The 27,310-nt window shown below is 43.9% G+C and overlaps 1 protein-coding gene across 2 annotated transcripts; it reads right to left on the bottom strand.

Moving 5' to 3' along the window:
- Window positions 1-518: 518 nt before the first annotated feature.
- TAF12 (TATA-box binding protein associated factor 12) lies at window positions 519-26,923 on the bottom strand. 2 transcript variants are annotated; one of them, XM_042439275.1, is made up of 7 exons: window positions 26,777-26,904; window positions 25,720-25,801; window positions 19,939-20,190; window positions 16,746-16,823; window positions 13,639-13,753; window positions 4,366-4,454; window positions 519-1,814 (listed from the first exon to the last, which is right to left on the bottom strand). In XM_042439275.1, the coding sequence occupies exons 2-7, from the start codon at window positions 25,786-25,788 to the stop codon at window positions 1,779-1,781; spliced, it is 639 nt and encodes a 212-aa protein (XP_042295209.1). In that variant the 5' UTR covers window positions 25,789-25,801; window positions 26,777-26,904; the 3' UTR covers window positions 519-1,778. The 2 variants fall into 2 exon arrangements, with proteins under 2 accessions (XP_042295209.1, XP_042295210.1); XM_042439276.1 differs by lacking the exon at window positions 25,720-25,801 and having other exon boundaries at window positions 26,777-26,923.
- Window positions 26,924-27,310: the final 387 nt, after the last annotated feature.

Raw genomic sequence — 27,310 nt, 5'->3', positions numbered from 1 at the left:
CCACAGCTGGCATGACTATTGGCCACAGAGTAGAACTAAAAATGTTATTTCAGTTATTTTAGAAAGCATAATTATAGCTGCACAGCACTGTATGAAACAATGATAAGGCACCCTCTTTAATAAATGTATATATAATAGGAAGGTACAATTTAATAGACTTACTAAATCCTTGTTGGTAGATGTAGTGAAAAATTCTCACATGTGAGGGAAGTGTCATGTGTTAAACAGTTCCATAATAAGGAATATTGCAACTTAGTAGAAAATGCTTCAAAGTCTAGATTCCTACTGGTGATAGCTAGGATGTATTCCTGCTCTCTTTCACAGACACAGACATAGACACACTTGACTAAGGCACTATCTACAACAGCAAAGCCAATATACAGTATAAATGATTGAATGGGAACAAATGTTTTAACATGAGAACAAAAGGTAGATATTAGAATATTCACGCATATTCATGCTACACATTTCTTATTCGAAGTACTAAATTATCCTTAATCAAAATTCATGGAAACATCTTCAAAATAGAGAGTACATTTGTATACTCTTTTATTGTTGTAGTTTTATGAAGTCAGGAGAGTTAGCCACAGCTGGATAACTTAACACCAAGCTAACAGACACTTTAGACGCTGAATACATTTCAGGTGGTCAATTAAGTGGCTCTTCCATTACTTTGGATCACTGACAGTGCTGCACCATTGCTGTCAAAGGTCAGTCTATCAAGTGTGAAGGGTGTGTAGAAGGGAGGGTTTTTTTTTAGCCAGCAGAAATAAGGAACAAGGAAAAGTTTTAAACTCTAGCTAATGCATGATTTTGTTCAAGCATCACAACCAGAAGCAATAGTCCATTTCCCACCAATCTGACCCTGCTTTTAATTTTAAGTGTGCTTTTGGATTTTATAATACTTATTGATGCAGATGGCTGGTGATTATTTTGAAGATTTTTTTATCCAGTTCTAGACAGATAAGCAAACTGCACACACACCATTATGTAAATCTCTAAATGTGAACAGCTGAAAATGTGCACTTCTTAGTCAATAAACAGAAGTCACAATTAAAAGACAAACAAACCCCACCCATCCTTGAAAGCTATGTCAACACCTTCCAACTTATCCTTTTACACCTTTGTTATGTGCCTAGCATAGATGGATTCTATTGCATCTTTAGAGGTAGAAAGGCCTGCAATATAAGAATTCAACTTTGTTTCTCCTACATGTGGAGCAATAAAGGCAAAGCAGGGGAGAATTATCTGTTTTGAATTACTTGTAATGATCAGTCCCTTGTCTGAGATCACCCTGATATGCATTGTTGTTGTTTTTTTTGGAGCTTGTGTCAATACTACAACCTGGTTTCAAATTTATAGTTTCTTTACTCCAAAAACAAATCAAAGTATCTATAACCAGCAACATTACAGACAATAAAAGGGAAATGAAAAACAACTATAGCCATTTCTAATACTGTTCCCAAAATATTCTGTCCCTTGGACAATCACTTACAACATAAATCACTTTGAAGACAGAAAATAAAGTCTGTGTTTTAAGATACATTGCATTCTTTTGGAGAAATATAGAGAAGGGGAGGACCTAATGACTTTGGGAGGATCTCCTTTTAAACTCAGATACTGCTGCACTGTTAAAGTATATGCTTCTCTGTAAAGCATTAAAAACACAATCCTATGGATGATGTCACAAAAACTTGGCAGCTTGAAAGGCAGATTCCCACTCTGCAGCAAACCCATTTCCATCTTAGTCATTTTTGTCTTCATGCTATTCCCAGGCATTATTTTTTGGTTGTTTTACGGATCAGTGCCATCCTCTGAAAAAGAGAGAAGAGTGCAAAATCAGGAACATGGTTTTTCAGCAAGATGAATTAAGACTGGGTTACTGAGACACAAAAATATACTTTCATGACCCTCAGCACCAAAAAAACATACTATATTTCATCTTTTTTTTTAGTATGACCTCTTAGATGGATTGGGGCTTTCAGTTTTTTGGTATCCTGCCTTTTCATTTATTTCACAGAGAAGAGCATGCTCTGCTCAGGTATCACTTTCTTCTCTAAGGTGGTATCACTGTTTCATTTGTTTAAATACATCTTCTGTATTTTCTTTCCAAACCACCACCAGGCTTGGCACTCTTCAGATGTCTGCACAGCTTTGGTATTTTATACATATAGAACAAAGGAGTTATCTTGAATAACAAACTTATTATTTTATTTTAACTTTAACTTTTTAAGGTAAAGCATTTCCCCCCTAATTTTGGGACTGATTGGAATGCTTTACCTCTATACCACCTAAAGTTTTCCTGACGCAAAACATGAAGACTCCTTGAGAAATTCAGTGTTCTCTACCTACATAGAAGTCTGTGGCTTCAAAGGAAGGAGACATGCTGGATACCAAGGAAACATCTTCTTTGAATTGCAAATGGACATTCAATTTCCTTGACTTTGAAAATCTACCAGTGACCGCATGGCCAAAGGGGGAGGTGCCAGTCTGGAGATAGTCATCTGTACCACCTGAACTAAGACCAGAAACAGAAAATGCAGGCTATGACTAACATCTTTATTTTCTCCTGTTTGCTTGATGAAGAAGCCAGTGTGACTTCGAATGCTTGCAACATGTAATTGTGCATTTTGGTTGTCTCAATAAAGGTATCATTGTTTGGATGTTATAACTTTTTATCTGCTATGGGAGTTTAAGGAAAGATCTATCAGCATCTTCCCAATGAATTTCCAAGTAGGTAGCAGCAACAATACAGTAAACTTTATTTTTATTTTCTTTACTGATTTTGCTGACTGTCACAATACAATGACAAACAGTAAATCTTTACCTACTACAATCAGGAGCCATTCCATCACAGCCATGGTGGTTTCAATGGCTTTTCTTGCCCAAATACTTGCAAGACATTTGTAAAGTGGCAACATGTGCACAAACTTTTTAACACTATAACCTAGAGCTCATGGACCTCATCTTTGGGGGAGCAGTACTTTCTTCCATTTGCCACTAACAACATCCTTGCCTCCAGATCAGCCACCTTGCTATTCACTCATATTGTGGGAGTTACAGAGACCATGAAGAACACCTGCTTACCTATAACTATTGTTCTTGAAATGGTCCTATATGAATTCAAACAATCCACCTGTCAGAATCCTCCTTCATTCAGTGATTCAGTGAGGATTCTGCTGTGAGGATTGTATAAGTTAGTGAGATAAGTAGGGATAGCTTCTAGACACATAATCGTATGCTTTGGGGATTATGCATTGGGATATTAGTTGACTATTCATATGCTTTAATGGGCTGTCATGAATGGGTGGTATGCTGGGGTGGACAAGGATTGGAGGGAGGTTGCAGAAGGGAAGTCCAGTGGGTTAAGCTCTCACATATATATAGTTATATAGATATATGGGTAGACAGATAAATAGATAGATATATAGATAGATAGACATGATGGATCTTATGTCAACAACACCTGTATCTAAAACTCTCAGGGAAAGGCATTCTGGGAAAGAGTTGCTGCCACCATGGGCTATGCTCAGGATGATCATGTATCCAGAACTTTCAGCTGAGAGCAGCAATCAATTTGCGCCAGTCAGGCAGTTTTATGACGGGGTGATGTTTAACAGATACCCTCTATTCCGATATCCATAGATCTCTCAAGGCAGAAGAGACTATGAACCAAATGGTGCTTTCGTTAGGACTGCTTTGATGTAGAATTCCCTTCTCTGTGGCGAAGGGGGGTGATTTGGGGGGAACGATCTGGGTTGAACAGGAAAATAAGGTGGGGGCTGGGGTTTTAAAGTGGGGTTTCTCTTTGGAGTTCTTCAGATTCAGCAAAAACGTGATCCAGTGTATTTCTACCTTCTCTACAATAAATTTTTGTTTTACAATAGCTGTTGTGGATGATTGGTTCAGAATACTCAAGTCTCACACCATCCACCTCTCCTCTGTTGTTTTTGCTCCATCTATGTTGTTAACTCCTCCTGTGTGCTGCAGGGTATGGTAACTGAGGAAAAGAGAAGGAACACCAACACCCATGCACTGGAGCAGGATCTGGTTTACTTAGCTCTAAAAGTTTGCAGCAGACTGCACAGGTGCAGAACCACCCATATGTGTAAATCCCTTAGACCTTAAGACACTTTGAATTTAAATGAAGGCTTAGCTGGAGCTGCATCAATGGAAATGTCTTGCTAAACAGGATACCTATTATGGAAAATATTAAATTTTATCAGCTAGCAAGCCCTAGCTGATCAATCTCTGATAACAAACCCTGCTCTTTCAAACTGTTTCCTGTGTTACCTGTTTGCTGGAGCTTTCTGAAACCTCTGCTCTCCTTGGGCAAGACTGTCATTCTGTAGAAAAAACCCTTACCTGTTTGTGAGCTTCTGTAGTGCAAGCTTTTTTATACGGCCTAATTTCTTCAGAGCCAAAACCTGGGATCCACATATTCCATTGTCGCTCTATAGCAAGGAATAGGATGTGTAGGATAGTAATGGGGCAGGGGAGAAACAGACAAAGGATTTAAGTAAGCATAAACAGATAAACATTTTTAGATCCAGCTGTGTAGAAATCAGCCAAGCAATTCCTCAGATGAGATTTATGACAAACTGAAAATGATAATGTTTTGATGGGAGCTTGTATTTAAGGGCTGGTTTCCTTCTTTATTTTTGCATTAGGACAAGTCTCCCCATCAAATGGCTTAAAAAACTGAAGTCCGAGTAACAGAAGCTATCCTCATGCAAAAAAACAGAAAAGATGAACTATGGCCTGTTACAGATTGCCAAAATAAAGCTGCTTCGGGTCTCTTTGAAGGTATGCTGTTTAAATGATGCATGGGTCCTAAGAGTCCGGAGGTCGCGCCAAAGCCACACTCCATTCCTAAGCACTGGAGTGCAGCTTTGGTGCAGCTTCTGGATTCTTAGGATGCATGCATCATTTAAACAATATACCTCCAAAGAGACCAGAAGCAGCTTTATTTTGGCAGTCTGTAACAGGCCTATGTTTCACTTTACATATTAGTAATCTTTCATGAGGCTGTTTTCCTTTGGTGTCACCCTATAGCACAAAGCCTGGCATAATTTGCTTTAAGGCCAATTTTACACATCCTTCCTACCTGATTGATGCTCAACCAGATCAGGGGCAGTAACTGAGTATGAGGTAGCTATTGATTTCTGGTGTTCAAAATGTAACAGTAAACAACAGAATGATACTGCAGCAGTGAACTGGCACTCTTTTCCTATGGCCTAAAAATATGGATCAATATACAGCTGCTAAGATATTGATCAAGATTAGTTTACTTTACCAACTCAGTTATTCAAAAGCTCTCTTCCCCCATGGAGAAATAGAGGCCACATGGGTTCATGTGTGAACTGTCAGAAATGGCAGCCACTGCCTCCACCATATATGGACAGGTTGCATACCTGTAATGGTATTTCTTCGAGTGGTCATCTGCGAATACATACAAATGGGTTGTACTGCGCCTGCGCAGTGCTGCTTGGAAAACTTCCTAGAATCACTGGGCAAAGTTAACTTTGCAACTTTTAGCAACTTTTTGGCGGTAGCTCCACCCATGCCTTATAAGCCCCCCATGTTCCCGTTCTTTCCCCAGTTCCGAAATTTATGCTGCGTGAGCAACATGAGAACGAGCCAATGAAGAGCAGGACACTGAGGAGAGGACAGGCGGGATTTGTATGTATTTGCAGATGACCACTCGAAGAAATACTGTTACAGGTAAGCAACCTGTCCTTCTTCTTCGTGGTCTCTGCGAATCATACAAATGGGTTGAGACTGACAAGCTTAGGTCAGTGGCAGAGGGAATGTCATGAAACTCAAGCAAGGTTCAAATAAAAGTGTGTTTATTCATCACAATAAATTATTTGAACCAAAGACTGTGTCAGTCATTTCTGGTACCTCAATAAATAGCACTTAACCTGTGCAAAACATAAGGCACATAAATAACACATTAGGTCATAGTAGACCTGTTATTAGTACTTCAATAAATAGTACTCAAACTTGTGTTTGAAGACATAAAGCACAGAACAACACATTAGGTCATGCAAGACCTATGTAAACCATATGAATGCTGTAACCTGCCAAATTTGGCAAAAAAGGCACCCATCCCTTATAAGCTCCCTGCGTTCCTGTTCTTTCCCCATTTCCGAAATTTATGCCGCGTGAGCGACATGAGAATGAGCCAATGGAGAGCAGGACACTGAGGGGAGGACAGGCGGGATTTGTATGTATTCATAGATAACCACTCGAAGAAATACCGTTACAGGTATGCAACCTGTCCTTTTTCTTTGTGGTCTCTGTGAATCATACAAATGGGTTGAGACTGACACGCTTAGGTCAGTGGCAGAGGGAGTGTCAGGACACCAAGTAAGGTTCAATAAAACTGTGTTTATTAACAATAAAGATTCTTTGAACCTTAAAACTGTGTCAGCTGTGTTTAGTAGTTAAAAAAATAGTACTTTAACTAGTTCAGGTCATAAGGCACATAATAACACATTAGGTCATGCAAGACCAGTATGTAAACCATAAGAATGTTGTAAACCCAGCCAATTCAGGCAAAAAGACATCCCTTTCAGAAATGTAAACAAATGAAATATAGTGCAATTAATGTAAACCTGAAACCAACACCCCCCTCCCAAAGACTGCATCCCGTTTGGCCCTAGTGTCCAGCCTATAGTGTTTGATGAAAGTCAAGGGCTGGGACCAAACAGCAGCCTTGCAGACATCCTCCAACAGTACCCCAGTCAAGAATGCGGAGGATGTTGCTACCGCCCTAGTTGCATGAGACCAAACCCTGGCTGGGAGAGGTCTGCCTAAAAGTTCATGGCAGAGGTGGATGGTTCCAGCCTGTCAGAACTCCCCTTCATTCATTTATTCATTTGGGGTTTCTGTCATGAGGATTATAGGGTAAGGGTGAGGATGAATATTAATAGATTCAAATAGTAATGGGTTTATGGTGTATTGGTTGTATACTGGGTAATGGAATGTATTGAAAAGAGGTAGGCTGCCTGCTCGACTCTGTGCTTGCCTGTTAAGTTGGAATGTAAGGGAGTTACCCTGCCAGCACAGACTGTCTCTGTGCTGGGAGGGGGAACTGACTCATTATGTGCTTGTTGTTAATAGGCTTTTATGTTAACATGTTCACAATATTTTAATATGCTGCTAATATATGTTGCTGTTATGTATATATGTGGGGTGGGGGATGTTGGAGCTTATAGTGCTGTTAAGATTTATCATTACGTAGTCTAGTTGTAGCTCAAGGGTTTATGCTTCAAGGTCACAGGTGCAGTGGGTAGATAACGCTTGTGGGAACTTAACTGTTTGGAGAGGTTGCCAAGGATTCCGGACTGGAGGACATTACGTCATCGGGGAGGACATTCCTTACTGAGTGGGAAAAGGTTATCCAATTAACTTACCTTATTGTTTAATGGGGTTGGGTTTGCTTTCAGGGGTTATATAAACCATGTGCTATTGTATGTACCTCCTTATTCCTGACAAAAAAGTGTGTTTGGATACTTCTGCTTGCTTTTACAATAAACTTTAATTGTTTTCTCATTGAGTTTTGTTGTGGAGCACTGTTCTGAAGATTCCATGATCTCACACAGCCACCCATTTGGAAAGCCTCTGCACAGACACAGGCAGCCCCAACTTCGGTTCCGAGTAGCATTGAAAGAGTCTCTCGGAACGGCTCGACCCCAAAGTTCTGTCCAAGTAGAAAGCCTTCGAACGTCCAAGGTATGCAAGCGGCGTTCAGCATCGGGGGTTGGGTTCGAGGCCAAGGTCAGTAGAACAATGTCTTGACACATGTGGAAGGCAGACATCACCTTAGGCAGTACAGAGGACAACCTTATCCTTATGGAAACCTAAGGAAAGGCTGGTCCCTCTGCAAGGCACAAAGTTCACCCGCACAGTGGGCAGAGGTGATGGCCACAAGGAAGGTTGTCTTCCAAGTCAAGAGTCTCAAGTCCAAAGTGGCCATAGGTTCAAAGGGCTTGGATTGGAGGGCAGACAGCACAGCATCCAAACTCCAAGCAGGTATCAGTACCGAGATCGGGGATGAAGGTTGTTGCAACCTTTCAGGAAACTCTTCACAAGAGGGTCCCTGAAAAAAGGTCTGCCATCAAACTGAAATTGGGAACAAATGGTAGAAAGGTAGCACTTAAGAGAGGTGAGGCACAGCCCTGCCTCCAAAAGTGCCATCAAGAACTCCAACACAACCAGTGTCATCACTTGGGAAGGAGCAAGGCCTCTCGCAGAGAGGAAATCCAGGAACTTCTTCCATTTGGAAGCGTAGGGCTTCTTAGTGGATGGTTTCTTGGCAGCCAAGATCACCGTCTGTACCGAGGGAGGTAGTGAGTCTAAGGCCGGAGCCTCCATGCCACCAACGATTGGTTGACGATGTCCGGATGCTGAACTTGTCCGTCATGGAGAGTGAGGAGATCTGGACGGAACTTGAGGTGGAGAAACTGTATCCTGGAGACGTGGAGCAAGGACGGAAACCACGGCCGTCTTGGACACCAAGGGGTGATCAGGATGGCATCCGAGCAGTCCCTTGTCATCTTGGACACCACTCTGGCGATCAGTTGGAATGGAGGGAAGGCGTACAGCATCTCTCCTGACCAAGCGAAGGTGAACACATCTCTGAGGGAGTTCTTGTTGCGCGCTCGGGAGCAGAACTGGGGACAGTGGCTGTTGAGAGCAGTCGTGAAGAGGTCGATGTGGGGTGTTCTCCACCAACTGAAGAGGTCGTTGACCATCTTGGGATGGAGCCTCCACTCATGGCAGACTGAAGAAGATCTGCTGAGGTGGTTGGCTAAGTCGCTCTTCTCTCCGGGCAAGTGAATTGCTTGGATGCACCAGTTCAAGATGTAAAGCATGATGTCCAGGAAGGTCTGTGACTTGGTTCCCCCTTGCTTGTTGAGGTAGTACATGACGGTAGTGGTGTCCATCAGCAGAAGCACTACCTTGTTGGCAAGGTTTGTCTCGAAGGCTCTCAAGGCCTTTTCCATGGCCAGCATCTCCAGGGCGATGATGTGGAGGGACTGTTCCATGAAAGACCACTTGTCTTTGATAAAGAGACTTGACATGAAGGCATCCCAACCTTCCATGGAAGCGTCCGTCGTCAGGGTGACTTGAAGCGGTGGAGGCGAAAAAGGAATGCTGACATAAACGTTCCGGGAGTCGAGCCACCAACGGAAAGAGCGGGTGACAGGTCTTGGGACAGTGAGCCACTTGGATGGAGGGTCTGTTAGTGCATTGAAGGCCAACAGGAACCATGACTGCAGGGGCTGAAACTGCAGTCTTGCCCACGGGGTCACGAATGTGGTCGAAGCCATGTGTCCTAGGGCTACCTGGACATCGCTGGCCTTCACTCACCTGTGGGCAAGGCAAGTCTTGACTGAAGAGCAGAGAGCATGGAAACGGTCCTGAGGGAGATAGGCGATGAAGTCTTCAGAATCGAGGACGGTGCCGATGATTTTGATCTTTCTGGATGGAGAAAGATGAGACTTTTCCAAGTTCACCATGATATGAGCCCGAGGGATGCGAGGAGGGAGAGGGCGAAGCATACATCTCTCTGTAGTTCATCCACGGAGGGGGCAGCAAACAGCCAGTCGTCCAGGTACGGAAAGACTCTGGAGTCTGTCTGGTGAAGGTAGGCGACGATCGGAGCCATGCACTTGCTGAAGACCCTTGGAGCTGTGGAGAGACCAAAGGGAAGGACATTGTACTGGTAGATGTCGGGACCAACGGCAAAAGCTAGGAATCTCCAGTGGTTCTCCTGAATCCCCACGTGGAAATAGGCATCCTTCAGGTTAATCATCGCGAACCACAGGCCCTAGTGCAACAAGGGCAGAATAGAGGCAAGAGTTACCATAGGGAACCAACTGTAGATGAGGTAGGAGTTGAGAGATATCAAGTCCAGAATGGGCCTAATGCCCCCATCGGCCTTGGGGACCATGAAGTACCTGGAGAAGAAACATGTTGGGGCTTGAGAGGGGTCTACGGGCGAGATTGCGCCCTTAGCCAAAAGAGTGCATACTTCGTTGAGAAGGGTGTTGGGGGGTGGGGTGTAAACAGCTCCAGTTGGAGGGAGCTCTTCGAACTCAAGGGGATAGCCCCTACAGACGATGTCAAGGACCCACAAGTCAGAAGTTACGGAGGACTAGATGTTAAAGGAGGACCTCAAAATGTCACAGAAGGAGGTGGAGGGAGTGACAGAGCACACAGGAACCCTTCAGGATCTCTTCTTGCCCTGATCGGTATCTTGCCTGTGATTTTTACGGTACCGAGCAGGGGGCTGGCATCGGCCAGAAGAAGAAGAGGACTGGGATGGGTAGTGCTGCCTCTGGTGCTCCTGGTGTTGGTAAGGGTGGCCCTGCTGAAAAGGTCACTGGCCCTGGCCATACCATTGCCTCTGGCGCTTGCAAAACAGAGTCTGAGAAGGCGTAGACATACCATGCTTCTTGGCGGCTGCCTTCATACGGTACTTGAAGTTGAGCCACTCATCAGTCTCGCGGTTGAATAGGTCTGCATCGTCAAAGGGCATGTCTTCAATGGTGGCGTTCGCATTTGGGTAGAGATCTGATGAACGGAGCCAAGCGTTCCTTCTAATGGCAATAGCTGCCGCCATGGACTTGGCTGAACAGACTGTGGAGTGACAAGCTGAAGTGATGAGCCAACTGGCAATGGAATGGGCCTCATCCCAAACCTCTGTGAGGATGAGTCCAGAACATCTGGGACGATGGGTGAGATCTTCTCCATTAAGCACTGTATGTAGGCCGCCATACAGGCATTATAGTTGGCGACCTTGAGCCCCAAAACAGAAGAGGAGTAGGCCTTCTTCGCTAGGCTGTCGATTTTCTTGGCCTCTCTGTCTGCAGGAGAAGTGGACATCTTAGGAGTGAAGGACTGCTGGGATCCTTTAACAATCGCCAAGTTTTGCTTAGGATGTGACAGCAGCCAAGAAGACTGGGAAGGAGAGATTCTATAGAGAGCTTCAATCTTCCTAGTTGTGGGAATCAGCGAGGCAAGTGCATCCCAGAAGCGTTTAGCTATTCCCTCAAGTGAAGGCAGCAACGGGATGGAAGGTGGTGTCGGTACCTTGACATAAATCTGTCTCTCAATCGGGTCAGCAGCATCATCTTCGGTGTGCGTAACCTGGATATCCAAGGTATTAGCCATCTTGATGATGTGCTCTGCAAAGTGTGGACGTCGTCAGTAGGGGACGAGGCACCTGGCTGAAAAAGTTCCTGCGGGGATTGCGGGGCGACCTCATTGGAAGAGCCGGAATCAGCCTGAGGCACGAGGATCTGTATGGTGAGTGTCATCACGATAAGATTCAGAAGAGTCCGGGATCAAGTCCGCATGAGAAGAGTGACGTGTCTGCATGGCAGTGGCAATGACGGAACGGGGCCTTGAACCCAAAGCAGGGGAACTGGCGACAGCCGTTGGTGGTGGAATGGATCGCGACCTCGGAGCAGACTTGGGCGTTGAGGGCAAAGTGGACCTTGGCATTGGTGGCACAGTGGTCTTGGGGCCCAAGGGACTCTGGACAACCTCCTGACTAATGGAGACACAGTATCTGTCAGTATCACTGTCGTAGTAGTATTCTGAGTCGTCATGGTGAGAGACACGGGGGGGGGGGGGGCTGATGAACTTCCACCTCGTGGACTTGAACCCGAGGGACTGGTGTTGGTGACCAACGATGAGATGACTGAGAGGCGGTGTCAACATCCTCCTCCAAGGGTTGATGGAAGGCCAAAGTAGTAGGTGGAGAGGCGGCTGAGGCTGGATGAGCCCGGGGAAAGTGTGGTACCGAGGTATCCTGTCTGGGAACCGAAGGTGAATGATGGTCCTTGGAAGAAGATCGGGCCCCATCGGGAGTCTTGGTACAGGCCTTTTATGAGGAGCCATGAGAGGAGCCATCTCCAGAATCCAAAGGCCTCTTCTTTGAGGAGCCCTGAGGAGAAACATCTCCCGCATCTGAAGGCTTGGATCTCTTTTTAGAGGAGGATTTTGAACTTGAATCCACAAGGGAGCTCTTATCCTTAACATGGGCTGAATCCTTCTTGGAACTCGAGTCCTTCTTGTCCTTTTTGGAGGACTTCGAGGTAGGCCTCGCCTGGCGAGCTCCTTCGGTCCCATCCCCTTTTTCAGGATTAACGGTGGTGGCACTTGGCTCAGTGGAGGAGCTCTGGGACACAGAACTAGCAGAGGCTGGTACTGACTCCGAAGCCACAGGTGCTGAAGCAGCGTGGGCGGCAGGCTGGGGCTTGAGAGCCTTCTGGTACAGGGCAGCCAACAGACGGGAGTCATGTTTTTTCCTGGCCTGAGGAGTCAAGGATTTACACAGGGCACAGGCCTTGGGATTTTGAGTCTTGCCGAGGCAAAAAAGGCACGAAGAGTGGGGATCCTGCCCAGGTATCTTACGACCACAGACATCACATTTCTTAAACGGTGCCAGAGACATTGTGAGCCGAATCAATGTCCATAAGCAAAGTCGTTCGACACGCAGAAGAGGTCAACAGAAGAGGCTGTCAGATCAAGAGAGGTCAAGACAGTCCAATGGTCAAATTCCAGTGAAAACGCAGCAGAAGTGAAGTTCCTAAAGCCGCTAATGTGGCGGAAAGAAGGAACTGGGGAAAGAGGCAACACACGGGGGTTATAAGGGATGGGTGGAGCCACTGCCAAAAGGGGTTCTCCAGATGTTGTTGGACTGCAACTTCCATAAATCCTCACCATTAACTAGGTTGGTTAAGGCTGATGGGAGACAGAGTTGTTAAGATGAATACAGGACAGGGCTCCTGTAACTTTTAGAGTTAACAGATCCCGGAGAAAGAAGATGTAGGATAAAATTCCACCAAGCAGAACTATACAAAGTCTCCTTCCTCACTGTCCAAAATGTGGCCAAACAATAGTGGTTTGATTTTCCACTGCCTCTCCAAATTCCCTCTAACCTCCTGCAAATGCAAATGAAATTTTTTAAAAATCAGCCACAAATCGGCCTTATTTTGGGCAGCTAAAAACCATGTCATGTCACTTTGGGCACACCAAAACATGATAGCTAGGTGTAAGAGGGAAAAATAAGACCTGTTCCCTGGGCAGTTACCCATCCCTGAGCAGTGTGAACACAGCTAGATGCTTCTGTACCAACCCTCTGGCTGTCCACTAACCAGTAAATGGCCATGTTGAGTGGGTGCAACAGCTGAAAGTTAGGTACGGTGTGGGCCAGAGAGGGGATGCTGGGTAGTTTCTCATGGTGGAATTTTATATTACAGTTTTCTGCTCCAGGATCTGTTAACTATACAGAAGCCGTGTCTTTTATTCAGTATGGCAGCCCTAATGAACAATGCTGTTTGACACCATCTGAAGGGCCACAGTTGCCAACCTCTTACACATATGGGGCAAGTTTGAAGCGGCTGAGAAAAAAAATAGTCTGGTACATGAAACCTGGTACCTGAAAGTCTAACCAGATGAGAATCAGCATGGACAAGTGAAGTAGGAACCACAATATTTTTTTATGCAGATGGGAATTGTCAGTCAAAAGAAGGCCAAGTATTAATATCCCACTCAACATAAAACAGTCTGCAGTAGCCTTCATGAAGTAATCACAACTAGTGCACTACTGCTCACCAAGATGCAACTGGACATCTTTCACTTCTAAAGTGTTGGACTTGCGATGCCGTGCAAGTTGACAGGCAGCTGTCACCACGCTTTCAATGAAGTCATCAGCAATCTGAAGCAGCATCTGTCAAGAATAGTGAAGCACCAACCACATTATTGCTGCCTTTCAAGATCAGATATGATGGTAGGTGGAAATGGAGGATAGAAACTTATAGAACCACCAGCTCATAGTTGGAAAAGACCACAAGGACCATTCTGTCCAACCCCCTGCCATGCAGGAATATACAATCAAAGAACTCCTGACAGATGGCCATCTAGCTTAGGTACCCCAAGTCCGGGCAGGGAAATTTGCCATCCAGTCCTGGACGGGGTCACATTTCCCCTAAAAGACAAAGTTCGCAGTTTGGGAGTACTCCTGGATTCATCTCTACAGTTATCATCTCAAGTGGATGCGATGGCCAGCAGTGCTTGGTACCAGCTTTGGCTGATACGCCAACTGCATCCCTGTCTGGACCAAAAGGACCTAGAAACAGTAGTACATGCACTGGTAACCTCTCGCTTGGATTTCTGCAATGCGCTCTACATGGGTCTACCTTTGTACCAGGTTCGGAAGCTTCAATTAGTTCAAAATGCTGCAGCCAGATTGGTCGCGGGAACCTCAAGGTCGGACCATATAACACCCTTATTAAAATCTCTTCACTGGCTGCCTATTCGCTTCCGGGCCCAATACAAAGTGTTGGTTATTACCTATAAAGCCCTACATGGCTTGGGCCCGAGTTACTTGAGGGAGCGCCTCTCCCTACATAATCCGCCCCACACTCTCAGAACAACGGGGAAATTTTTACTGGAACACCCTAAGGTGAGACTGGTAACGACTCACCAAAGAGCCTATACAATGACTGCTCCAACTCACTGGAATGCACTCCCAGAGGAGATTCGACTTAGTCGTACATTGGAAGCCTTCAAGAAGGCTTTGAAAACCTATCTCTTCCAGTTAGCATATCCTCCTGATTCTCTTTAGAGAAAGTATTCCCCAACTAGATTAAGATGACTACCCATACTGATATCCCGACTATTTTTAACTGCACTGTTTTTAAAAATTGAATTGTTTAAAACTGTTTTTAATCTGTTTTTAATATTGCATTTGACATGCGTCACAGAGTTTTATCGTATGTACACCGCTTTGATCTGGAGGAAAAGCGGTATATAAATAAAAGCATTATTATTATTATTATTATTTATTAGCCTTTGCTTAAAAACTTCCAAAGAAGGAGACTCCATCACACTTAGAGACAGCATACTGTCAAACAGCATTTACTGTCAGGAATTTCCTCCTCTTTAACCTTCTTTTCTTATAGTTAAATATACCCAGCTTCCTAACCCACTGCTCAAAGGGCATGGCTTCCACGTCTTTTACCATTTTGGTTAACCTCCTCAGGACACCTTCCAGCTTATCAATATCCTTCTTGAAGTCTTAAATTGTGGTGCCCAGAAATGGACACAGTATTCCATGTGAAGTGTGACTAAAGCAGAATAAATTGGTACAACTACTTCCCTCACTCCTACTGATGCAGCCTAGAACTGCACTGGCTTTTTAAACTGCTGCATCACACAGTTGACTCAGGTTCAGCTTGTGGTCTACAAAGACTCCTAGATCCCGTTCACATGTACTGTTGTCAAGCCAGGTATCACCCATACTATAACTGTGCATTTCACACACACCCTTCCAGGTCTATTTGCCAGGAATTCTCAAAGATTATTGCCAGTGATTTTGAAATTACCTCTGCTAGTTCTTTTTATACTCTTAGATTTATTGCCTCTGGTCCTGGGGAGTTGAATCCATTTAGAGGAGCCCAGGTATTGATTTAATACCTCTTTACCTATTCTGTGCTGCATTTCTCCTACTGCATCATCTGTTCCATTTTCCCCAGGCTGAACACTTTTCCTTTTGAGAGAAGACAAAGGCAAATAAAGTGCTGAGTAGTTCTGCCTTTTCTCTGTCCTCTGTTAGCATTTCGCTATATTCTTCATGCAGTGGCCCTACCATTTCTTGTTTTTTGCTATGGAAATAACCATGTTATTGTTTGTACCTCTCTAGCAATCCTGAGCTCATTCTGTGCTTAGCTTTTCTGGCTTTCTCCCTACACTTTCTGACCCACTGGTGTTTTGCTAAATTTACTGAAATCAGCTTTTTTAAAGCATGGGATGTGTGTCTGACTACCCCTGACTTCCCCTTTCTGCTGTATAACAAACTCCAGAAGAAAAATGGTCACTCACATCCAAGGATCCCACCATTTTCACCTAGTAACCTAGGTCAACACTGTTAGTGAGGATATAAAATAGTTAGATTCCCTTGTTGCTGCTTCCATCTTTTGGACAATGAAATTGTTGGCAAGAAAGGATGGAAGAGTGAGCATTTCACTCCTCTAGTCAATGATCATCAAACTTAAGGAGAATGCATATTCTCTGCAATTAACCCATTTTTCCTCCCACAACATGGGGACCATACAGACAGGCCAAAATAAAGCTGCTTTGGGTCACTTTGGAGGTATATTGTTTCAATGATGCATGCGTGTCCTAAGAGTCTAGAAGCTGCGCCAAAGCTGCGCTCTAGTCCATAGGACTGGATCATGGCTTTGGCGCAGCTTCCAGACTCTTAGGACGCATACATAATTGAAACAGCATACCTCCAAAGTGACCCAAAGCAGCCTTATTTTGGCCTGTCTGTATGGGGCCATGATTTCCTCAGATATACAGTATGTTCTTCAGCAATCAGGCATACAAATTAATCTTGTGTTTACTTTCCAATAACTAATCACAAAACTCAAGATACACATTTAAAATAAATCATGTGCACTGACAAAGGTATTTTCCATTTGAGAGACTATCAGAGACCTCTGAAACACAGACAAAGCTCAACAACACTGAGTGACTAGAGTAAAAAAAATGATACTACTGTTGCACTAATGTAACCATTTTGCATTCACCAATTAGACAAAATAAATTAGTGGCACTGGCACAGGAAAACCAAGGATGTTTAATATTGATCAGTGGTTTAGAGATCCCATACTACTTAGTATTATGCACCTGTGGAACACATTTCATGAAAGGCCTACCTCTTCTACATCTTCATCCAATTGCTCATTTGGATCCACCTCTCTGACAAGATCCTGCAGTTTTTTCTTTGTTAAGATCTGGGAGCAACAGAACAAGCATATTAGCATAGTTGTACCAATTGACAGGAACAGAACACATATTAGCACAGTTGTATCAACTGTGTTATTTTACATTGCTCTTCTACCCAAAACTGAGAGCTATAAGTTATACATGCTTCCAACCAATTGCAGGCTACAATATACATATACATTAAAAAGAAAATATACCCTATCTTCATCTTTAATTAAAACATTTACAGCTTCTGTTATGTTAGCAATAAAGCAGTACATACAAACACAAGAGCAACAATGTATTTTAACATCATTGTACAGTACAATAAAACCATTGGTAAAGTCCCAGAAAACAATATTTATATCATAACATTTGTTGTTGTTGTTGTTGAGTGCCTATCAGGTGTTTCCGATTTATGGCAACCCTAAGGTGACCCAGGGCTGAAAGAATGTGACGCCCCCAAAGGTTTCCATGGTGGCTCTCCAGAATCATAGTCCAAAGCTTAAACCATTAAATTACACTGGCTTTTTTCTAATATACTATAGTCTTTTTCTCAAGATGCTTCCAACCCTGTTGTTTTGAGCATATTTAAGTTAGCAAACTGAGATCTTCACAGAAAGAAAATGACACTTGGGGGCACAAGGATCAGAAGAAATCCCAGAAGCATGATTTCAAGTCATAATGGAAATGTATGAGCCTAGATGGCCAGGCCACAACCAAAGAATTAAGATTACAAGAAGTCATTCTTAAATAATTTTCTCTGCCCTGTCCTAACTGGCCATCTACACTAATACAACATATGGTCAGGGAAGGAGAGAGCCTTTTCTTTTAAATTTTTTTAATTTTTTAAAAAAGCAATAAAATTCTTGTAACTTTTGTGAATGTTGCTGCTGGACTTCCCTATTCCTGCTCAGCGAAATATCAGTGGAAGATATCACCTATCAGCCTTTAAAGAGTTTGGTTTTAACATTTCCTTGCATAAGGCATCTTTATGCAAACATCTCAAATAAAAAGGAAGGGGAACATCAAAGTGTATGTGGGGATGCTCCTGTTTTCTGAAGCCCCAAGCATAACTGCCAGCCAATCCAGTAGGCTTTGGAAAACTTACTTTTTTTGGACTATAAGTCTCAGGATCTCCACACTAGCATGGCCAGTTGATTCTGGGAACTGTAGTCCAAATAGGGCTTCAAAGCTCTGAAAGCTGGGGGGGAGGGAGGGGGCTCTTGGAACTACAGCAAGAACTTAGTCCATCCAGGGAGAGTCTGGTCTAAAAGAAGCAGCTCTACGCTCTCATAGCCACAGCAAGGAAATCCCAAAGAGCTGTCTTTTTTCTAGCAGCAATACCACACCATTTCTTATTTTTGTATTCTAATCATCTATGAATAACAACAAATCATGTTTGGTGAACAATTAGTTTCCTCTTGGACTCCAGTATAGAATTTCAATTTCTTCTTCTTCTGCCTCTGTATTTGGAGCATAAACCTGGGTTAAAGCTATACAGTGGTACCCCGGGTTACGAATGTAATTCGTTCCGCGGCGCCGTTCGTAACCCGAAAAATTTCGCTAGCCGAAAAAGCCATAGCCGCTAGCGCTGAAAGCCGCGATTTCGTGTGAAAAAGCGCCGAAAAGCACCAAAATTTTTTTCGTAAGCTGAAAAAAAAAACGTAACCCGAAACAGTTTTTTCCTATTTATTTTTTTCGTATCCCGGAAATTTCGTAACGCGGTGATTTCGTATCCCGGGGTACCACTGTACTGATGTGCTTTCTCTGAAGTCTTACTGACATGATTTAGTCAGACTTTGCATTATATCATTTGACAGCTTTTGCTACATCACTCCTCATTATAAATGCTACTTCGTTTCTTCTTAGATTTTCATTTCCTGAATAAAACAATTTCTGACTCAATATGTCCTATTCCTATCCATTTTAGCTCACTTGTCCCAAGTACCATATTTTCCAGCGTACAAGACGACCGGGCATATAAAACGACCCCCAACTTTTGAAATGAAAATACAGTGATACCCCGGGTTACGAAAATAATTCGTTCCGCCGCCGCGTTCGTAACCCGAAATGCTTCGTACGCCGAAAAAGTCATAGGCGCTAATGGGGAAAAGCGCGCATTTCTGCGAAAAAGCGCGAAAAGCACCAAAATTTTTTCGTAACCCGAAATAACCTTCGTAACCCGGACAGTTTTTTTCTATTGATTTTTTTCGTAACCCAGAAATTTCGTAAGGCGGCGCATTCGTATCCGGTACCACTGTTATAGGGTTTGGCTTTATACTCAATGTATACCCCCTCTTCATTTAAATACCGGCTACGTGAGCCGGTTCCCCAGGCCCATGCTGAGGACTGGCGCGTGAGCGCTGGCTTCCAAGGGCCTCCGGAGGCCTGGAAGCCACCAGAAGGCTGGGCGCGTGAGCACTGGCTTTCAAGGGCCTCCGGAGGCCTGGAAGCCGGCACCACCCTGGGCATGCAAGTGCCAGCTTCCAAGGGCCTCCAGAGGCCTGGAAGCCGGTAGAAGGCTGGGCGCGCGAGCGCCGACTTCCAAGGGCCTCCGGAGACCTGGAAGCCTGCAGCACCCTGGGCACATCAGCTTCCAGGGACCAGGGAGGCCTGGAAGGTAAGAGGAGGTCGGTGGCGAACGTGCTGGGCTGCGAGGCTCTCTAGCGGCCTCTGTGGCTGCTTAACCCGGTGTATAAGACAACCCCCAACTTTTAACACAATTTTTGAGCGTTAAGAAGTCGTCTTATATGCTGGAAAATATGGTACTGCAATGCTTATATATTCCATTTCTTGTTTTTCTATGTCTAGCTTCCCCTGGTTCGTGCTCCTCACATTTCATGTTCCTATAACTAACTTAAATAACTTATATTTAAATAACTAACTACAATTACAACTATTATTGGCAATTCTTAGAACTCTCTCTATAAAAAAACTTTTAAAAATAAAATACAGTGATTGGTTTAAAAAACAGCTTCTAAATTCTCTTCTGAAACAAAGATATCGCCATGATTTGTTTAACAGTGCAAAATACAAGGAAAAAAGTGTTCACAGTATGTTTCAAGCCCATTCAAAAGCAGCCCATCAGTGTTGTTATTTTTGAACCGTTACAGACTTTTTAGAAACACCACACAAAATTACCTGGTTGCTTTCAGGACTGAGGCGTCCCCCACTGCTAGGGGTTCCTGGCATCTTGGCCACGGTGGTATTGTTTGCCATGGAACTATGTGGTGGAGTACTGGCTGGTTCTGGTTTGACAGAGGAGAAGTTGGACAAATTGATCAAAGTAGATGGGCCAAACTGGTTCATAATCTGCTGAGCTTTAGTCTTCAAGTCATAGAGCTTGTCAAGATCTTGCTTCTTTTTCAGATTATGTGGGCCCAAGCCAATCAGCTGGAGGAAGAAACAAAATCTCAGTGTCACCACAGTGAAGAACAGGTTCATGTTTAAAAGACAAGAGCTTTTTAAAGTCACTTATTCTAGAACCCAACAGGTTTGATCATGATACTCAAGAGTCTGTAGTGAATTTCTGAATGTGTATTTAGAGAAGCAACTCTTCTGAACACTTGGTACTTACTGTGAAGATTCTTTTTCTCCAGTAGTGGGGAGGGCATCCTTGACCAGGTTGTGCTTCTCTTGTGCTCCAAAAAGCAAACCTTCTCACCAATCCTCTCCCTCCACTCTATGTGGGAGATCCAACCCTCTCCCTCATGAAAGAAAACTAAGCCCCAGTAACCCAGCATAAAATCTATCTGAACGAAGAAGCAACAAGCCTCTTTAAGAAAAATCACACCATCACTCTGGATGATGTAGTAGGGTAATCTCCCCACAACTACAGAAAAAGGAATCTTCATGGTAAGTACCACTGTTTCATGTTCCCACAATATGGGGATGGTATCCTAGACTGGGATCTAACAAAATAGTGTCCAGGGGAAGGAAGAAACATGAGAAATCCCTCCTTTTTAAATTGTAACACCACAGTCTAAAGAACATGCCTACCATAGGCTGCTTCTACAGAAGCAAACTTGTCAGTTTTTAAGGCTGAACAAAGCCCACGTCTAACAACAGAGCCACTGTACAAAAGCAACTGTTGTAGCACACTATACATCAAATGAGCCTTAATCCCTTCAGGTACCATTTCTGAATAAGATTTGTATGCAATCTCAGTGCACTGCCTCAGCTGCCAAGACAATGTTGTTGACATCACCTGTTTCCCCATAGAAGGAAAATAAAAAAATAAACTGATTTTTGAAAAGCAACTGCCTGTTTAAGTAACATTTCAAACATTATACACAAATCCAGCCTATGTCAGTCACTCTCCTTCTGCATCTTCAGATGATGGATAACTTCTGTGAGCAATGAGAGGTTGAATTCACTTTTGGAATAAAATAATAATTGAAGCAAAGAACCACAATCTTTGTGGAAAGCAAAGAGGGCTCCTAATTCAGACATCCTACAGATTGATGTTATTGTGACTAAAAAGAGAATATTTCAAGTGATAAACCTAAGATCCACCAACTCCAACAGATGTTGTTGTTGTTGTTGTTGCCATCATCATCATCATCATCATCATCATCATCATCATCATCATCATCATCTATATCCTGCTCTTTTCCCAGAACTGGGACTCGGAGCGGCTCAACAATATTAAAAGAACATTACAGTGGACCCTTGTTATCCGCTGGGGTTTGGCTCCAAGATCCCTCGTGGATAACAAAATCCGTGGATGCTCAAGTCCCATTAAATATAATGACATAGCAAAATGGTGTCCCTTATTTATACTTTTTTGGAACATTTTCAAACCATGGATGCTTGAATCTGTGTATAAAAAATCCGTGTATAAGAAGGGCCAACTGTACAATTAATAACATAGAAAAGAGGTGAAAAAGAATTAAATTATTACAATATTAAAATACAGTTGGTCCTCCTTATCCAAGGATTTTTTTAATCCATGGATTCAAACATCCACAGAGTGAAAATATTTTTAAAAAATTCCAAATAGCAAACCTTGATTTTCCATTTTATATTAGGGACACCATTTTGCTATGCCATTATATTTAATGGGACTTGAGCATCCACAGATTTTGTTATCCACAGGGGCAGGTGTCCTGGAATCAAACCCCAGTAGATAACAAGGACCCACTGCAGATAGCTATTAAAAGAATAAAATACATTTTAAAAGGATGAAACTGTTTAAAACACTTTAAAATGAAACAACACTTCAAGCCGGTCCTTTACAAAAAATCAGTTTTAAAAGCCTGTCTGAACAAATAGGTCTTAGCCTGCTGGCAGAAGGCCAGCAAAAAGGGAGTCATTCTGGCCTCCCTCAGCAGGGAGTTCCAGAGTCTAGGAGCAGCCACCAAGAAGACCCTCTCTCAAGTCCCCACCAACCATGCTTGTAATGGTGGTGGGACAGAGAGAAGGGCTTCTCCAGAGGATCTCAGAGCCTGGGCCGGTTCATACAGGGAGATTGTTCAAATGCAGACCTTAACAGCACCTGCAATGCAGAATGTAAATCCCAGGTACGAAAGTGTTGTACCAAATCCAGTCTCAGCAATGACACTCCTTTCTGAAAGCTCAGAACATGGGAATGGGACTTAACCACCCAAACCTGAACCAAACCATAAAAATTGGTTATTGGACAATTTCCCAATGAAACAAAAAACAAAAAAGAGCTCTTAAAAGAGACACATTCCCCCTAGACCAAGTGTTTTACAAGTGTTTAGCAGATACTTTAACATAACAGCCTCTAAATTCCTATATTATTCCAGATTTGTGTATAACTTCATCAACAGAACCTTTCTGTACAATTTCATTCAATACATTCATGACATGAATACAGAACCAAACCATGCTGAACATATACTACTCAAGAGACAAAGAGGTCAATAAATGATACAGACATAGTTAAAGAACACACTGCTTGTTAGTACTAATCCACAAAACACTGCTTCCTTTAAAAGTCTGTAATTTTAATACTGTATTTCATTCCACTTAATAACCATACATTACTCAACACACAGTTACAGAAATATAACATAACTAATGGGGGGGGAGAGCATAATGCAGAATTATAAACACTTTGAAAATAATAAAAATCCTCATTCTAAAATATGTTTGCCACTGAGAACAGTCTGCAGGAAAAATGCAGATAAAGCAAGGGTGAAAAACTGGACCAATAGTTAATGCAGCATACAAAAATCAGCCATTGCTACAGCCAATGTCTCATCTATACAGCGAAGGCACTCTAGTCTACATGGAAGCCATGGCCCTTCATCCCTCTGCTGTTGAGGTTAGTTGCAGTAAGTCTGCAGGGAGAAAAAAAGAACCATGCTTAACTCCAATTAAAATCAATGTGATTTCAGTTACCCATAACTAACTTATCCCACTGATTTGTTGGGAGTAAAATGTAATGAACCGAGACACACCGAGCATAATGGGTTGGGGGATGAGTTCCCTAGACATTCCTGGACTTCAACTGCCATGAGCCCATTCATCATGGCAGAGTTCAGCAAATATGGGGCTTGCAGTCTACAAGTAAATGATATATGAGGGACCACATGATTCCTAGATATAGTATATATGCAGTCGTCCTTCACACTTGCGGCTTTATCTTTTGTGGATTTGATTATTCATAGATTTTATTAATATGTTCTCTCTAGGAATATCTAGGTCCTCCAGTGCAACTCTAAGGTCAACTTTTACCAAAAGTCACACTGAAGGAGCTATAGATTCCTAGAGAGAACATCACACTAGGCATTTGTAGCTCCTCCAGTGCAATTCTATGGTCAGTGTCTGACTGATGTTGACCACAGAGTTGCACTGGAGGACCTAGGGATTCCTAGAGAAGTGTTCTCTCAGGTAAAAACATAGTGATTTTGTTATTTGAGGTTTTTCCACATTCATGGAGGTCCTGTGCCCCTAATCCCAGCAAATGTGGAGGGACAAGCGTATTAGCAATTGTTCCTCTTTAAATAGCTGGCGAGTGCTCAGAAAGACAGTTACAATTAATACTTAATATGGGAAACTGAGAGCCAGCTTGGTATAGCGCAGGGGTAGGCAACCTTTTTGAGCCGGGGGCTGGGTTGCTGTCCCTCAGACAACTGGGGGGGCCGAAGCCAAAAAAATAAATAATTAAACATTTTTTTTAAAAAAAATTAAATAAATAAATAAACCGGGACAAATGTAGGACATTTTCAAATGGTGGACACTTTTTTAAAAAAAGTGGAGGACACGCAAAAAATTTGCTGATTTTTAAAAAATGTTAATATAAATGCATGTTTCTGAGGCGTCTATAGACAACTGCCCCCCTTGCCCTTGTGCGCGAGAGGCCAAAGGCCCCGGCGGCAGTCGGCAGCAGGACCGGGCTGGGGCCGGTCCCAAGGCCTCGCCAGGCTGCATCCGGCCCATGGGCCGCAGGTTGCCTACCCCTGGTATAGCGGTTTGAACACTGGGGTATGACTCTGGAGACCAGGGTTTGACTCCCTGTTCAACCATGGAAACCCACTGGATGACCCTGGACAAGTCACACTCCCTCAGCCTCAGAGGAAAGCAAAAACAAATGCCCTCTCAATAAATGTTGCCAAAAAAACCTATGATAGGGTTGCCATAGGCCTGAAACAACCTGAAGGCAAACAACAATGGGAAACTAATACTTTATATTTATCCATATAAATAACTGAAGCAGTTTTTTGCCTCAGCAAAAGAAGATGCTCTCCAGTCAGTTCCTGCTGCCCTGTCTGCATCCCTTTTTCTGATTTGTTTGTTATTTTACATTCCTTCCCATTCAATTCATTTGGCTGCCTGCTATAATTTGGAAAAATTCATCCTCATTCTGATCCTTCTAATGGCTAATTTTCTACTGTAGTACTTCACTTATCAAACTCCCTTCTGCTTCTGCGCTGCTCCATCCAGCCACGCTTTTGGAAAAGCTATCCCTTCACTAATTTAAAATTCATTTCTTTTCTCACCCCCTCTTCCTCCCTCACAATTTAAGGCCAAAATGCACATAAGGTAAGTAAGATTACAGGTACAGCCAGTGTTTAGTAACTTGTTCTGTGCAAAGTGTTTGTCATAGTCATGAAACCAGCCGAACAGAGCATCACATTGCTTCAGGTAGGGGCCAGATGTAAAATGTTCAACATCCCTATACTCTTCTGTTCCAAAGACTAGGACTGTCATGAGTGTAACTTCAGAAAGCAGGCAAACAGACTGTTTAAACTGTTTAAACTGTTTAAATGATGCATGCATCCTAAGAATCCAGAAGCTGCACCAAAGCTGCCCTCCAGTGCTTAGGAATGGAGTGTGGCTTTGGCGCAACCTCCAGACTCTTAGGACCCATGCATCATTTAAATAGCATACCTCCAAGAGACCCAAAGCAGCTTTATTTTGGCAGTCTGTAACAGGCCTAAGACTCTTGCTAAAAAGTCACCCAGTGAGTTTCCATGGCTGAGCAGGGATCCAGTACAATTCAGAAAAGCAACTCCTTGACCAATCTTTTGCTTGCATTAACCTCTACGGGGAGTAGATTCACTAACCAACCATACAGGCCTTTAAGAATAAGAATAAGAATACATTTATTTATATACTGCCTTTCCAAAAAATACAAAATCAAGGCAGTTTACAAAATTACACAAAAATGCATAATATATAAACGATTTACATAAGCAAATAAAATACCTAAACAGTACATAACATATACAAACTAAAATTCCATCCCTCGCCCCTTGACTAAAATACAGCCGTTAAACATTAGAAATAAAAAGGATTGTCAGATCTTAATGGGAATGGCTATGCGTTCTCACAGGGCTTCCTATCTTGCCGTTGGCACATTTGCCTCCGCACACTGACAAGGTTAGCAAGGCGCTCTGCAGCCTCCAACATGCCATGCCACTCACTGCAAATCCAAACCAGCTTACTTACAGCGATCTGAGCATCTAGATCTTTAATTACGTCAGAAACTGCTGTGGGGCCATTGAAGGGAGAAGCCATTTCCCCAGAGTTTCTGCAAGTAAACAGCCAGGGTTAGCCTACGGAGGGGCTCTTCTCCTGATGAGAGGCCCATACAGTCTATGAGAAGCAAGTCATCACAACACAGGGCTCTGCTTCCTGCAGGGCTTTGGGGGTTGCTCCTCATCCTCCTCCACAACAAGGTCCCAAACGCTCTGCAGAAATAACCCAGTTTGAGGCTGCTTTAACTTGCCTTGGTTTCTCAATGCTGGGGAATTCTGGGAACGGTAGCTTTGTGAGACATTGAGGCCTGTTACAGACCGCCCAAAAGGGGCAGTCTTGGGCCGCTGCCGGTTGCAGTGCAGAGGAGTCGCACTAGCCAAACTGCGCAACTCCTCCGCGCTGCAAAGAAGGAGCGTGAAAATCACGCTCCTTCCGGCAACCCGGAAGAGACGCCGCAAGTGCCAAAGTGCACACTCACAGCGTCACTTCCGGGCTGCGACGTGCAGATGCAGAGCGTCCGTTATGTCAAAATGGCGGCGGCCGTGTGGAACAGCGGCCGCCATTTGTTACGGACTCTGTTCATAATAGGGTAAGGGGCGCCTTTTTCACAATGGGACGTCCTAAGGACATTATCCCTTACGGCGGTCTGCCTTCTTTGTCAGAGAGCTCTGGTCCCAGCATAAGCCGCAGTTCCCAGGATTCCCGTGCCCTTAGACAGGGCAGTTAAAGCGGTCTCAAGCTGGATTATTTCTGCCATGTGCTTTGGACCTAAGATATTTTTTCTTGATGCAGTATCACTCCGAATCCTGCGAAGACCTCTTACTCCCCAGCCCTGCTTTGCTCAGATTAACATGGCTTTGTTTATGCAAGGAATGCGTCTTAAGGGTCATTTTAGGGCATTACTGTGCCAGAAACCACTCTCTCCATTAAGGCCTTCTATCAGGGATGGGAAACCTCAGCCCCTGTTTCACCTCACTTCGAACCAGAGGCTACTAGAGCCCAGCCTCTTCGCCCTCCTGAGACTCACCAGCGCCGCGGCGGCAATTGCCGCCACCCTTCCGACTGAGGGACACCTTGTTTCTCCTCACTCTCGCCTTCACCACAAAACACTTCCGGGGTCGCGTCCCTTGCGCGTCGAGTCACGACAGAACATGCGCGAACGTGCGCCGGCCGGCCAAAAGGACAATCCGACCAATCAGGACGCTCCTCTCAAATCCTCGCGCCCAATGCTAAAGGACGAGACAGCCAATCAGTAGGCTTCTCTCAACTCCACACGCCAGCCGACCAATCAGGACGCTCCCCTCAAATCCTCGCCCCAGCGGCTAAAGAACGAGACAACCAATCAGAACTCTCCCCTCGTATCCACGCGCCATCCGGCTAAGAGGCAAGACGACCATTTGGGGCGCTCATCTCGGCTCCACGCTCCAGAGACGACCAATTAGGATGCTCTTCGTTTATTGGCCCCGCCCCCACCCGCTCAGTTTTCTTTAGAAGTTGTCGAGGTCACGCTCAAGGCGTACGGGGGGTTCTCTGCGCAGGCGCAGAGTTGCGTATGCGTAGC

The sequence above is a fragment of the Sceloporus undulatus genome, chromosome 9 (genome assembly GCF_019175285.1).
Source record: "Sceloporus undulatus isolate JIND9_A2432 ecotype Alabama chromosome 9, SceUnd_v1.1, whole genome shotgun sequence".
NCBI lineage: Eukaryota > Metazoa > Chordata > Lepidosauria > Squamata > Phrynosomatidae > Sceloporus > Sceloporus undulatus.
Note: the sequence above shows the minus strand (reverse complement) of the source record. Positions and strands in the feature narration are given on the sequence as shown.

What these genes read in the sequence shown, in the direction of transcription:
- TAF12 (XM_042439275.1), bottom strand. Translation starts at nt 25,788, where the DNA reads ATGGCTTCTCCCTTCAATGGCCCCACAGCAGTTTCTGACGTAATTAAA. An exon ending in ATCTAGATGCTCAGATCGCT is followed by an intron (nt 20,191 to 25,719) that starts GTAAGTAAGCTG and finishes TTCTTCCTCCAG; the next exon opens with CTGATTGGCTTGGGCCCACA. An exon ending in TCAGTCCTGAAAGCAACCAG is followed by an intron (nt 16,824 to 19,938) that starts GTAATTTTGTGT and finishes TGTTGCTCCCAG; the next exon opens with ATCTTAACAAAGAAAAAACT.